Raw genomic sequence first — 13,633 nt, 5'->3', positions numbered from 1 at the left:
CAGAGGCTCGCCCCTAGAGACACATGGCACACATCCCCCCAATGCACAGACATGCCCCTACAGACCCAGCTCCCCCCACTCAGACACACCCCTACAGACATGCCTATCCCTATGTACATATTTACCAAATCATCCCTCCAGAGACTCCTCCACACCTCTCAAGCAGACAGGCAGGTACACTCCCTTCAGACAGACACACACACATTTTATATCCAATTGCCTCATCTTTGTATTTGTATTTTTTATTTTATTTTTTTAGAGCAATAAAACTGCCTACAGTCACCTCCCCAAAGCTCTGGGTAGGCATTCAATAGATACACAATACAGCGGACATGACAGTATCATCTATTGAATGCCAAAGAAATGTGACCTTAGAGTCACATCTGAATGGTGCAGATTAATTTCCCCTCCCCAAACCCCTCCTCACTGCACCATAAAGCCATCAGCATATCATGCTAATTACCTTCTTCCAGTTCATCCATGCTCCCAATCTTTCTGCTCCCATCGATGGTGTAGATGTAGCGAACTCCCTGAGGCAGGTTAATGTTATCAGACAGAGAACGGGTCAGGTCAGCCAGCAAAGCATCAAAGCTTCGGAAGCGGTCGGAGGACACGGCATACACAATCCCCTTGAAGTAGCGGTCCCCATTGCGATAGAAACGCACCTTCTTTGCTTTCTTCTCATTACTCAGTGCCTGTAAGGTCCTGGTTCGGTAGAAGCTACAGTGAGCACTGTGAGTGGGGCTGGGCAATCCATTCATACGTGAGCCTCGCATGTTTCTGGACGTCTTATCTCTTTCGTCAAAGTGTCCAAAATCAAGTTCCATAGTTTGGTGAACCCTAAAGATCTGAAGCTGAGTGGAGGGGAATGGGGAGGAAGGAATGCATATGAGATATTAGACTGATTGGGCCCCAAATCCAGACAGAAATTACATACTCACAAGACCTTGGCTTTTCTTTGAATGAACAGAAGCAGTTTATTTTCAAAGTGACCCATGTCCTGCCCTGATCTAGCTTCATATCAATTCTGGGGCTGGAGGAGGTAGGGGCATTTTTGGAAATGATCCACCCATTGCAGGGAGGGAAATGTGTTTTTAAATAGCAGCCTGGTTTTAGCACATTTAAGTTCTGTGCAGTTTTGAAGTGTAGTGAATTGAGACTTTGGGCTGATACATGAAAATTACAAACAAAAAAACAAAAATCCCACCCAAACAACAAAGGCTGGCAATTAATTAAACCTCCCGAGCCTTGGGAGACTTTCCCTGGCAGCAGAGAACAAGCAGATCCCAATGAGGTAGGTTTCAATCTGTAGATTTGCAGAAGGAACAAGAGTATCTGAATGTTTAAAATGAGAATAAACTGGTATTTACAAAAGAACGGTTACATGGGAGTAGCCAGTTTCTTTGTGACAGTCTGTTCAATAAAGGCTAGCAACCAGATACTAAACTCCCCCCACCCAGCAGCCCCCTCCCAGCCCATCAATCAATTTCTGACACCATCCTACATTTCCAAGAAGAAATGACTGAAAATTTTTTCATTGAAATGAGAGTTCGATAAACAATTGTCAATTCACGAGCTCTTCCTAGGTTTGTTTCTGGTAATAGGAAGAAAAAAAAATTGGGTCTTTTTGTTTGTTGTTTTATTCCCACTACCCTTAAGGAAGTGATTTAATTGTGGAAATTGTCCCTGTCAAAGTATTCACATCACGCCACGGCAAGCACACCTTTCATTGTTCTGATCTGTAATGTATTACAGTGGGAAAGAGAGAGGCAGTTTTATGGGCAAAATACAGAGATTGCGCTGAGTTGGAGATCAAACCCAATGATCAGTGATTTTTGTGTTCTCTTTAAACTGAACTTAGTACCAAAAGAACAAACCCCAACCCTATAAAATGGGAAACCTTGCAAAGCTGTCACTCTGGGCAAAACTATTAATATGCAACTCACATATGGTAGCAGTGTGTTCATACAAAACAGGAATGGGATTAAAATCCAATGGCTCAGCAATCAGGTACAAACCTTAGGAAAAACTGTTGCTATCATTTTCCCACCCATCAGATTTTCAGGAGCCAGTCCCTTTTTCAGTATTTTACAATGTCACCATGACCCAGGGAAGATCTTATTGTCTCTAACATGTAGCAAAGCAGTAGCGGGTTTTGCAGGCAGTTTTTACATAAACAGCGAGTTGCACATATTTTTTCAGCAGTGCAGATTGTGAGATATGTATTTTAATGTCATGCATAAAACAATGAAATATGCAAGCAACTTTAAACATGAATCAGAGGTTTTAAGGTTTTTTGGAAACTGCAGATGCTGTAATGTACAAAAAGAAAGAGGTTTCTCTTTTCCCTTTGTATGTGACATCTGTTACTTTCTGCATGGAAATCACTCTAAAGCGCTACTCACCGGTTTTCAGCTCGTAGGGTGGAGATGCTGAGAGAAAGAAAACCAGTCTCACTCTGCCTTTGTTGTCTGAGCTCCAAGCAAGAAATTCCTGCCAGGGTGGATAAGACTTCTCCTAGGTCCTAGTGCCTTGTGCACCCCTGAAATGGTAACTTTGCCTCAGTGTTTTTCATCCTGATGATCAATTATCAGTTTAAAGTTTAATCTGTATTATAAACAAAAAGAACAGATTCATTCCAGTTCTGGTTACATTAATAGCAGGGGTGGGGTGGAGTTAATGGGACAAATCTTGAAGTCATTGCCCTCTGCATTTTTAGGCAAAGCTCCCATTGACTTCATATGATCTAATCATCTGGAAAGCACTAATCATCTCGCCCCAATTTGGAAAAAAAAATGCACTTAGGGTTATGCAGCAGCCTTATAGGGTTTCAGTTGCAGGGGGGGAATGGCTGCAATCCTATAATGTGCAACCAGTTTGGACTTTTGTGTCAAGAAAGTAAGGAAAAGAAAGCCAGAGTTGACAATAGGCAGAGGAGCCTGATTCTTCTCTGATGTTTTTACACTAGCTCATCCTGATTTAGACCAGTGTCAGTGAAAAGAGAATTGTGCTCAATGGATCTGCATCTTTTTTTGCCCCATATCATTTTTCTGTGTTACAGAACATCCACGACTAAGCTATTTTTTAGGTGCATACAGGATATAAACCCTCATGCTGAGTACCTAGCATAAACTGACCACTAACTAACAGGAGTAAGGACTTCTCTGTAAGTAAACTTCTCTGTAAGTAAACTTTTCCATAACTCTTCACTGTGGGGTTTCTTGCACCTTTTGCTAAACCATCTCATCTGGCACTGGCCACTCTTAGAGATGGGGTACTGGAGTACATGAACCATTGATCTGAGCCATGTGGCAGCTCTTACAGGTAATCTAAGGGAATAGCTAAAATATGGGTAGCTGTGCGTAAAATTATAATACATATTTCCACAGCAATTTTTAGAAATCTCACCCTAGTGTTTCTGTGTCATCGATTCATATGTCCAAGTGGGATCTGAGGTTTTGCTGATAGTTGATCTGATTAATCTTAAACTAAATAAAAGTTTAGCATTTTGAATGGTGAGCTATATTTCCTGTATCCTAACCAACATCGTTGGTTTATTAATATCCGGACCTAATCCAGAATCATGAGTCCAAATTCCCTTAAATTACAGAAGGTTACAGAGTGGAGTCATTTGATCCAAATCACCCCAACAGATGTGGTTCTGGGTAAATCCCAAACTATTTTTTATTCCAATGCAGCAGAAACTTCACAACAGCCAAACATGTCAGATTTCTGTCATTTGAGGCCAAAATAACCAAGAGCCATTACAATCCACTGGCTGCTCTGAGGAAAGACTTGGTGATCTCTGTCAGGTGTCTACACCACAAAACCAACATGATCATTGCAGTCTCAGCATGTCCCAACCCTGGAAATAAAACAATCTTCTCACCCCCCTACCTCCAAATAAAGGTAGAGCTGCCTGCGTGGTGCCGGTTCTGGAGATAAATACTGGCTTCTATTTCCAGTCAATCTGGCACATCCCACTGGTATCACAGTCACATGAAAACTAATTTTATAGACAAAACAAACTGGACACAGATAAAGTCGCTTTGGTCAATACTTTTTTCCAGTGGCATCTGCCCAGAGAGGGAAGAGGCAGTGCTTAAACAAATGGCCTAAATGGTTTGCCTTTTTGCTTTGCTATAACTTCTGTAGACTTCATTACTGTACCCAATGACAAAAGGTTATTCCCTAATATGAATGTGGCTGTCATTTGTCATTCCCTTTGCCTCTTACAACTATAGCACACTGCAGGGACCAGTTTTAATTTCCCCCCGGAATGGAAACAAACCAATCATATGAATGGCACTGCAGAATCTGGTTCCTGGTCCTTTTCTACATGGAGGCACCATGACTCTGGATTAAGCCTTGGTGTGGACACCAGGCATTCCTGTGTTCTAATCCTGACTCTGCCACTGGCTTGGTGTGTGGATTTAAACAATTTCCCATGTGCTGATTTGTGCCTTGGAAGGGTTTGAGCTATGTTGCAATCAGACTCTGTTTGATTCAGCCAAACCCTTGGCAAGGTTGCAGCGAGCCTCCCCCATTATATGCTCAGCTAGACCACTGGTGAGGAGTGGTGGAGATAAGGGCACAGCTTCATTCTCACACTGTCTCCTTTCAGGAAACTAGTGCACATGGAGACAGTAGGTAAGAGCAGGACCTGTGATCTGCAGGCGGGGTTTGGTTGGCCCCTACACAGGATGCAAGAGGAGGGTGAAACTTCTTGAGCCTTCTCCTTGCCTGCTTCTTCTCCAGCCTGATCCAGCCCTTAATGTCTCTATGCCACAGTTTTCCCATCTATCAAATGGGGCTAATAAATGTCTTACCTACATCAAATGGCTGTTGTGAGGATTAATTAATTAATGTTTGAAAGAGTGCTCTGAAGGTAGGAATCATTATATAAGCATTAAATATTTTCATTTAAAACATGAGGCATAGAATGAGAAAAATAAAGGCTAGAAGAACAGAATAAGGTATGCTGTGATGCTTGAGTGCCTTGATAGATAATAAACCAATGATTCCAGATGGTCCATTGTCTCTAAGGCAATCAGGTATGATGGTGATGGGCCAATACAAAGTGCAAAGACAGAGAGATATAACCCAACCAGTCAATTGACTCATAATGCCTCTCATTGTACTGATCTTGAGTTAAATGAGGCTGCATGTGGACAATTCTGAGGCAGGGGACAGGGTCTAGAATAGCTTCTTTGGATCATAGCTTTCTGCACACATGAAACCACTAGGGCTGTCAATTAATCACAGTTAACTCACGTGATTAACTCAAAAAAATTAATCATGATTAAGTAAATTAATCGCGACTAATCGCATGCTTAAACAATAGAATACCAATTGAAATGTATTAAATATTTTGGATGTTTTCTACATTTTCAAATATATTGATTTCAATTACAACACAGAATACAAAGTGTACAGTGCTCACTTTATATTTATTTTTATATTACAAATATTTGCACTGTAAAAAACAAAAGAAATAGTATTTTTCAATTCACTTAATACAAATGCTGTAGTGCAATTTCTTTATCATGAGTGTGGAACTTACAAATGTAGAATTATGTACAAAAAATAACTGCATTCAAAAATAAAACAATATAAAACTTGAGCACCTACAAGTCCACTCAGTCCTACTTCAGCCAATCGCTCAGACAAACAAGTTTGGTTAAAATTTGTAGGAGATAATGCTGCCCACGTCTTGTTTACAATGTCACCTGAAAGTGAGAACAGGTGTTCGCATGGCACTTTTGTAGCCGTGTTGCAAGGTGTTTATATGCCAGATATGCTAAACATTCGTATGCCCCTTCATTCTTCGGCCACCATTCCAGAGGACATGCTTCCATGCTGATGATACTCGTTAAAAAAATAAGGCATTAATTAAATTTGTGACTGAACTCCTTGGTGGAGAATTGTACGTCCCCTGCTCTGTTTTACTCACATTCTGCCATATATTTCATGTTCTAGCAGTCTCGGATGATGACCCAGCACATGTTCGTTTTAAGTGCACTGTCACAGCCGATTTGACAAAACGCAAAGACACTACCAATGTCAGATTTCTAAAAATAGCTATAGCACTTGACCCAAGGTTTAAGAATCTGAAGTGCCGTCCAAAATATGAGAGGGATAAGGTGTGGAGCATGCTCTCAGAAGTCTTAAAAGATCAACACTCTGATGTGGAAACTACAGAACCCAAACCACCAAAAAAGAAAATCAACCTTCTGCTGGTGGCATCTGTCTCAGATGATGAAAAGGAACATGCGTCAGTACGCTCTGCTTTGGATTGTTATAAAGCAGAACCTGTCATCAGCATGGACACATGTCCCTTGGTATGGTGGTTGAAGCATGAAGGGACACATGAATTTTTAGCACATTTCAAATGTAAATAATTTGCGGTGCCAGCTACAACAGTGCCATGTGAACACCTGTTCTCACTTTCAGGTGACATTGTAAACAAGAAGTGGGCAGCATTATCTCCTGCAAATTGTAACCAAACCTGTTTGTCTGAGTGATTGGCTGAAGTGGGACTGAGTGGACTTGCAGGCTCTAAAATTTTACATTGTTTTGTTTTTGAATGCAGTTGTTTTTGTACATAATTCTACATTTGTAAGTTCAACTTTCATGATAAAGAGATTGCACTATAGTACTTGTATTAGGTGAATTGAAAAATACTATTTTGTTTGGTTTCTTTAGAATGCAAATACTTGTAATCAAAAATAAATATAAATTGAGCACTGTATTCTTTGTATTCTGTTGTAATTGAAATCAATATATTTGAAAATGTAGAAAACATCCAAAAATATTTAAATAAATGGTATTCTATTATTGTTTTACAGTGCGATTAATCGTTGGATGAATGGCAATTCATTTTTTAAATCACTTTATAGCCCTAGAAACCACACACACGGCACTGAAAAGATGAAGTACAATAAAATGCACACACCTGCTTGGGAATCCATTACAAGCTTTTTATGCAATATACATTTCCTTTTTAAAATGCTAAAAAATTAAGCAGAACCAGTATTCACTCCAGCCTGATACCAGGCACTTGCCACTGACTGAGAGACACAATTTCTCTTGCTGATGATAGCAACACTCATCCTGCATGGTACCTCAAATGATTCTATGGATACCTAGGCACTTTCTGTCTATTTGTTCTTCTTTCATCCAGCCACTATTGGAGAAACAAAACATCTCCGTAGCCAGCGTCAGTGATGATGAGTCCTTGGGCAAAATTCTTTTGTCAGTTATGTTGATGTCAAGAGTAAACTCACAGATCTCAATGGAATTATTCTGGATTTACTCCAGTGCAGTTGAGATCAGGATCTGGCCCCAGAGACATCACTGAGCAAACCAACTATGGCATATGAATGACAGCCATTTCTAGGAATACCTTGACGTATCTCTAGACCTGATTTGGATCTTGCTTATCGTGGTTGTACACTGGTACAATTCCATTGGCCTGGATGGCATTACTACTGATTAATACCAGCTTATGTTAGAAAAGAAATCAAGCCCTGTGGCTCCATTAGCTAAATCACTTTAGACAGGGTAAGTGATTGAGAAACTGGGAATACATCTGCTTTCTTCCTATCAATAAATTCATTTAGATAAAAAGGAAAGTTAAATTTAGCTCCTCAGATTAAATTTCCTATTCTAAATTAGGTGAATTATCTTTACCCAAAGCAGCAAACATTGGATCTTTCTGCTGTGTAATTAAATCTGGCTAGAGATGCTGCCTTTGTCCCTAGTGAAGTTCTTTATTGCATGTTGGGAGTGATTCTGATGCTTTTGAAAGTGAGGGAAAGATCAGCAGGTGGGAAGCATATTGTGATTTGCTGATGTGCAAGCTTCCCCATAGGCATGTAAACCCAATACATCAATACAATGCATCTAAACTCCCTCATTTACAACACTACCAGCTATTCCAATCTAAGGTCCCCGCTCAGCTCTGCCAGCACACCTCCACCCTCACATCCTTGCTATTCCAAAGAACTTCCTCCAAGCATGATACATTTTACAATCAGCATCTGATTTAAACTGACAATTATCTGAGGTCTGTCTGCTCTGGATGAGGATTCTAGACAAACTTTTGATAGTGCAATTAAAACTTTCACTGCTAATTTGCTTTAGGAGGAAGCCTGGGGTTGATATTTCAAAGCAAGCCATGGTGCTTTGATACATCTTCCATTAATTTTATTTTTAAATCCCTGTGCCTTCTTTGAAAATTTCATCCTTGAGCTCTTCTGTCAAAGCTTTCAAACACCTATGCCAAGTCTTTCAAAAGTAACTAGTGATTTTGGTTGCCTCTTTTGTTTTGGAGCCCTGTGGTTTTCCAAGGATGGGGATTAAGCAGTTTATGAGAATAAAGGCTCTATTTTTTCTCCAGTTGGGCACTAGTCACTTTTGAAAGTCTTGGTCCTATAGCAAGAACCATTAACATGGTTCTTCAAAGGAACAGATTGCACCTGAAGGAACTATTCTTATGAGAGCTACAGAGTTAAGCTGTTCTGTACCCAGTCCACTGAGCTAATAACTGATTTGGAATTGGCAGTCTTGTACAACATACCATTTAAGATTTACTTTTATAGGGACTATGCCCTCCTTAATGTCATTTAAACATCGGTGTTATAGAGACATGGCTTTCTGCCTTCCTTCCACAGCATTGCTTCACCGCTCCTCCAACCCCAGCAAAACCTCCTCTGTGGAGAGTGTTCAAGCCTTGAGATCAGTGGATTGGGAAAAACAGAGGGTAGGAAGACTTTTTGGCACATGGTTCACCATAAATATAGGGTACCTCCTCTTGCATACTCTGATGGGGCAGCATCAAGTAGGAGAAACCACAACAGTTCAGCTCAGTTGGAATCATTATACCACGGAGGCTGGGGAGGGCCAGGTATGACTTGGAGGAAATTCAGAGAGATAAAGTTTCTGTACGGATGGTCTTGACCTTTGATAGCTCCCCAGAGATCTAATTGTGTCTTGAGGGATGATCATGGTATCCATATGCTAAAATCCCACAGCAGCTGTGGGAAAGGAGGTAAACCTCACTGTCCTGTGATAAAATAATGGAAAGAACACTGTGGGCACAAATTCATTTTGTTTCCAGTCACCTTCACAGGATTAACCCACAGAGGAGACAATATAGCCCATAGTGTCTTGGTTGAAAGCAGGATCATCATCATAACCAATTGTGGGTGAAGCGTTAAAATAAACGTCAACCCACAAGAAGAATGCCTCTCATGCTAGACTGTGCACTGGCCCTTGCCCCTATTGCAGACACAAATCCCCCACAACTAACAAATCCTTCCCATCCTTCCCAGCTGAAAAGAAGTTCCCTGCAGGGTGAAAAAAACACATTGAATGGATAGATCTAGCACCAGGTCCTGAATGTTGTCACACTCAGCAGCTGGGTTACACAAGCAAAGTTCCATGGTAGCTAATAACCCGGCATTTCACTTCAAAATCCTGAAAGGTGGATTTGCAAAGCTTGCTGAATCCTATGGAAATCACTGCAGACATAACCCTCCAGAAATTGTCAGTATGTTTTTAGCTGACCCAACTGCATGTGATCAATCCAGGTCATACTGGATGGGTTTCCAGAACATCCACTTTCCAGGACAGCCAGGTGTTCCTCCGATGACGTTGCCTATTGACTGTACTGTGCAGTGTTTAGAAAGCTCTTTGAGCTCCATGAATAGAAAAGCCTCTCCTAAAGTACAGCATAATTTGAAATTACCAACTGATTACATGATTCCCAGACACTCACAAAACTCCTGCAGAATGTAAGATGGATTTAAATGATTCTTTCCCGAAGAAATATTAAATACAGGAAAGGAAAATCCCATCAAAGCCATCAGAATGGATCATGTCACACTCAGGCTGGAAATGCAAGATGCTTCCCCAGCTAAGTACCATCAGTCACCATTTTGTAACACTGATAATGCATTCTGTACGAAGAGGCCTGAACAACCTTTCTTATAGCTAAGAGATCATGACAACGGGCTAATACAGAAATGCATTTATTGTTACAAGAGATATGTCTCCAGTAAATACACATCCTTATATCCATGTAATCACAAAAAGAGTCCAACAAAGGTTGCTGTATCAGTCACATTAATTATTCCAGGCAAATATCTTCTACAGGACAGAAATCAAGAGCTTTCAAATGAAAATGACATATTGGCATGTCCTTCAGTTTATCCAGCTCATTGCTAAAACCTCAACAAAACCCAAAGGCCCCATTTACTACTCCAGACAAATAATGGTATGTTACAGCATGCCAGCATATAGTCTATGACTTTAACCATTGTTGCATGGTGTGCTTCTATCACAGTTTCTATATGTCAGCAGTAGAGATGGGCTTGAACCAAAACCTTCAATCTAAGCCCTCCTGTACTTTGAGGGTCTTCCAAAATTGGCTTCTGTTCTAAATTTTGAGGTTAAGGCTCATGTCCTTTGTTAGTATTCTTAGTAGGGGTATTACACTATCACTGAGACCGAGGATCCATTGTGCTAGGCTCTGTTCAAACATATATAGTAAGGGAAAGGTCCCTGCCCCAAAGTGTTTATAATCTACATACACAAGACAGACAAATATAAGAGTAAGGAAGGAAAATACACATGTTATGGAGAACTGAGATTAAGTGATTTGATCAAGGTCACACAGCCAGAAACTACAGTTAGATCTCCTCAGTCCCACTCCAGTGCCTTAACCACAAGCCCAGCTTGCCTATTGCCAATCAAGAGAGGAGGATGTGTGACTAAGTTGGCAGATATCAGAACTGTGAGCCAGCAGCTTGAGTGTTAATTCCAACTCTGAAAATGATGCCTTCTCTGGCTTTGGTGAAAGACTTATTATTTGTTGTTTTTGAGCTCTGACACCGCACCTGAAACAAAAGGCAGAACTGTGCCTCCGTTTCCCCATCTGTAAAAAATGCAGATGATAAAAAGTACCTGCTTCTCAGGTATGCTATGAGAATTAGCATTCATAGCACTTAGATCAAATTTTGTCCAAGCACTAACAATTCCTAGCATTGTAAGTAGGTGGAACTCCCACCTGGCTCCAGAATATATACACTGGATAAGGTCCAATGTAGCCCCTTTCTGAGCATTGCCTTTATTGTTAACAGAAATAGCTTGGCTGTTTTTCGGATTTCCCAGCAGATCTACTTTGTTATTACCCCTAATTCCTTCTGCCTCCAGATGGCTCTTACCCCTTTTATATTTCTAGATTGTGGGAAACTAGACCCACCTGATATAATCTTAGACTAAGAATACTTTTGCATTTCTTTGCAGGGTTCAAACTCCTGACATCAGGCTGACTCAATAAAAGAGCCCTGCTTCCTTATGCAGGCGCCAAAAATGTGTCACCCTATTATAAACACTTATAAAATCCTTTACAAATGTGGGTCAGGTCCAGAAGTGATGTGTATGGTGGTGTAAAATTTAACTCTTACTAGATTCCCTAAGGGCTACTAGGATGATTGGCGAAATGGAGAACCTACCTTACAAAAGGAGACTTAAGGAGCCTGGCTTATCTAGCCTAACCAAACGAAGGCTGAGTGGAGATATGATTGCTCTCTATAAATATATCAGAGGGATAATCACCAGGGAGGAAGAGGAGTTATTTAAGTTAAGGACCAATGTTGGCACAAGAACAAATGGATATAAGATGGCCATAAATAAGATAAGGCCTGAAATTAGACAAAGGTTTCTAACCATCAGAGGAGTGAAGTTCAGGAACAGCCTTCCAAGGGTAGTAGTAAGACTGAGCTTGATAAATGTATGGAGAGGATGGCGTGATGAGACTGCCTACAGTGCCTGAGCCACAACCGCTATTAGCAAATGTCTCCAATGGCTGGAGATGAGACACTAGAGGGGGAGATCTCTACAGAGACTTCTCTCACAGGTGTCTGGCTGGTAGGTCTTGCCAACATGCTCAGGGTCCAACTGATCACCATAGTTGGGGTCAGCGAGGAATTTTCCCCAGGTCGGAATGGAAGAGATCTGGGGTTTTTTTGACTCGCCCTGCAGTGTAGGGCATAGGTCACTTGCTGATCTGAACTAGAGTAAATGGTGAATTCTCTGTAACTTGAAGTCTTTAAATCATGATTTGAGGACTTCAGTAATTCAGACAAAAGTTATGGGCCTAATACAGGGTGGGCGGTCTGTGGCCTGCTGGTCCCTTCTGGCCTTAAAGTCAATGAGCCACTCACTCACTGATGTGTGAATGAGTGGTGTAATTTACATGTGTGTTTTAATTTGCATGAGTCAGAGTTTAAGGGCAGAAGGGACCGGCAGATCATCTAATCTGAGTTCCTGTATATCATAGGCCACCACCATCACCCGTCGCCTGCACACTACATCCAACAACCACAATTAGACCAAAGTATTACCGCCCACAGGAGACTCGATCGGAGCCACAGGAAGAGAATAGGAGGGACCAAGGTGCACCAGTACTTGAGGCCCCCACAGTGCCAGAGAAATACTTAAATGAGATACCAGATAATCCAGGCAAGTGACCCGCACCCACAAGCTGCAGAGGAAGGTGAGAAAACCCCAAGGTCACTGCCAATCTGACCTGAGGAAAATCCCTTCCCAAACCCACAAATGGCAATCAGTTAGACCCTGAGCACATGAGCAAGAACTATCCAGCCAAGAAGCTGAGAGAGAGAATGCTCAGTGTCACATCAGAGCCTGGGCCTTCTCCATCCAGAGTCACATCTCCAGCCGCAGCCACTCCTGATGCTTCAGAGGAAGGAGATTTAAAAACCAAAAAGAAGCAAAAAACAACCACCAGAATACATTAGGGGAAAAGAATCCCTTTCTGACACCTGCCAGCAGCCAGCTGAAATCCCAAAGCCTGCGTTTTTAAGAACATAAGACACAAACTGCGAGTGAACTTCCAGGCTACTGAGCGAAGCCCCCTATCATCACAAGCAACCCTACCATTCAATTGCACTCATAAATTTGGCCAGCTGGGAGAAGGTGTAGCTTACAGTAAGATATTTAACTTAAATATTCTTTCCGTGTTCTAATGTTAGTTGTTTCCTTGATACACTCCACTCTTCTGGCCCCTTGGTCTGTGAGTTACACCAGTTTAGACTCAGCATGCCAAATTCAGAAGTGATGCGTAAAGGGATTTATAGATTACATGTTAATAAATTGGTGTGAGTAAATATCTACTGTAAATCTAAGGGCATGTAAGTAGGTGTAATACACACATTGGGGGCAGGAAGAAGGGGTCACTTACACTGTCTTAGACTCCCCCTAGCCTAACTCAGATTCATCTTTGAATATGGCCCATTAATAAGACCCTACTTAACTTGAGATACTGCAGAAATTGTGGATTCCACAATATTAGGCTTCTCGCAGTTTTGACAGTGGGAACCCCACCATGCACGGGACTGAGAGCAGGCGCACCGACCACCATGGGGCTGAGAGCAGGAGCCCACACTGACACCTCAGGGCAGCTGCTGACAGCCTGGACCCCTGCTGCCAGCCCCAGGTGGCCGGTGCACCTGCTCTCAGCCCCATGCACGGTGTGCTCCCACTGTCAAAACCACAGAGAAGCTAATATTGTGGAATCCACAATTTCTGCAGCTGTGAGTCCTGTGTT

At 41.6% G+C, this 13,633-nt stretch overlaps 1 protein-coding gene and 1 long non-coding RNA gene across 5 annotated transcripts in view; both read right to left on the bottom strand.

Annotated features, from left to right (window-relative positions):
- Positions 1-2,486, bottom strand: part of DCX (doublecortin) — a 110,321-nt gene extending 107,835 nt beyond the window's left edge. For all 4 annotated transcript variants that reach the window (XM_074962462.1, XM_074962463.1, XM_074962464.1 and 1 more), the window contains exons 1-2: positions 2,406-2,486; positions 464-854 (exon numbers count right to left, since the gene is read on the bottom strand). In XM_074962462.1, coding sequence (XP_074818563.1) covers positions 464-827 — 364 coding nt within the window. In that variant the 5' untranslated portion in view covers positions 828-854; positions 2,406-2,486. The remainder of the gene's footprint in view (positions 1-463; positions 855-2,405) is intronic.
- A 71-nt stretch (positions 2,487-2,557) lies between these two features.
- The window catches only part of LOC141993613 (uncharacterized), a 79,913-nt gene continuing 68,837 nt past the window's right edge, over positions 2,558-13,633 (bottom strand). The window contains exon 3 of the long non-coding RNA XR_012640908.1: positions 2,558-2,607. This is a non-coding gene — a long non-coding RNA (uncharacterized LOC141993613). The remainder of the gene's footprint in view (positions 2,608-13,633) is intronic.

Source organism: Natator depressus, chromosome 9 (genome assembly GCF_965152275.1).
Source record: "Natator depressus isolate rNatDep1 chromosome 9, rNatDep2.hap1, whole genome shotgun sequence".
NCBI classification, from domain to species: domain Eukaryota; kingdom Metazoa; phylum Chordata; order Testudines; family Cheloniidae; genus Natator; species Natator depressus.
The sequence above is the reverse complement of the archived record's forward strand: the minus strand, read 5'-3'. Positions and strand labels throughout refer to the sequence as shown.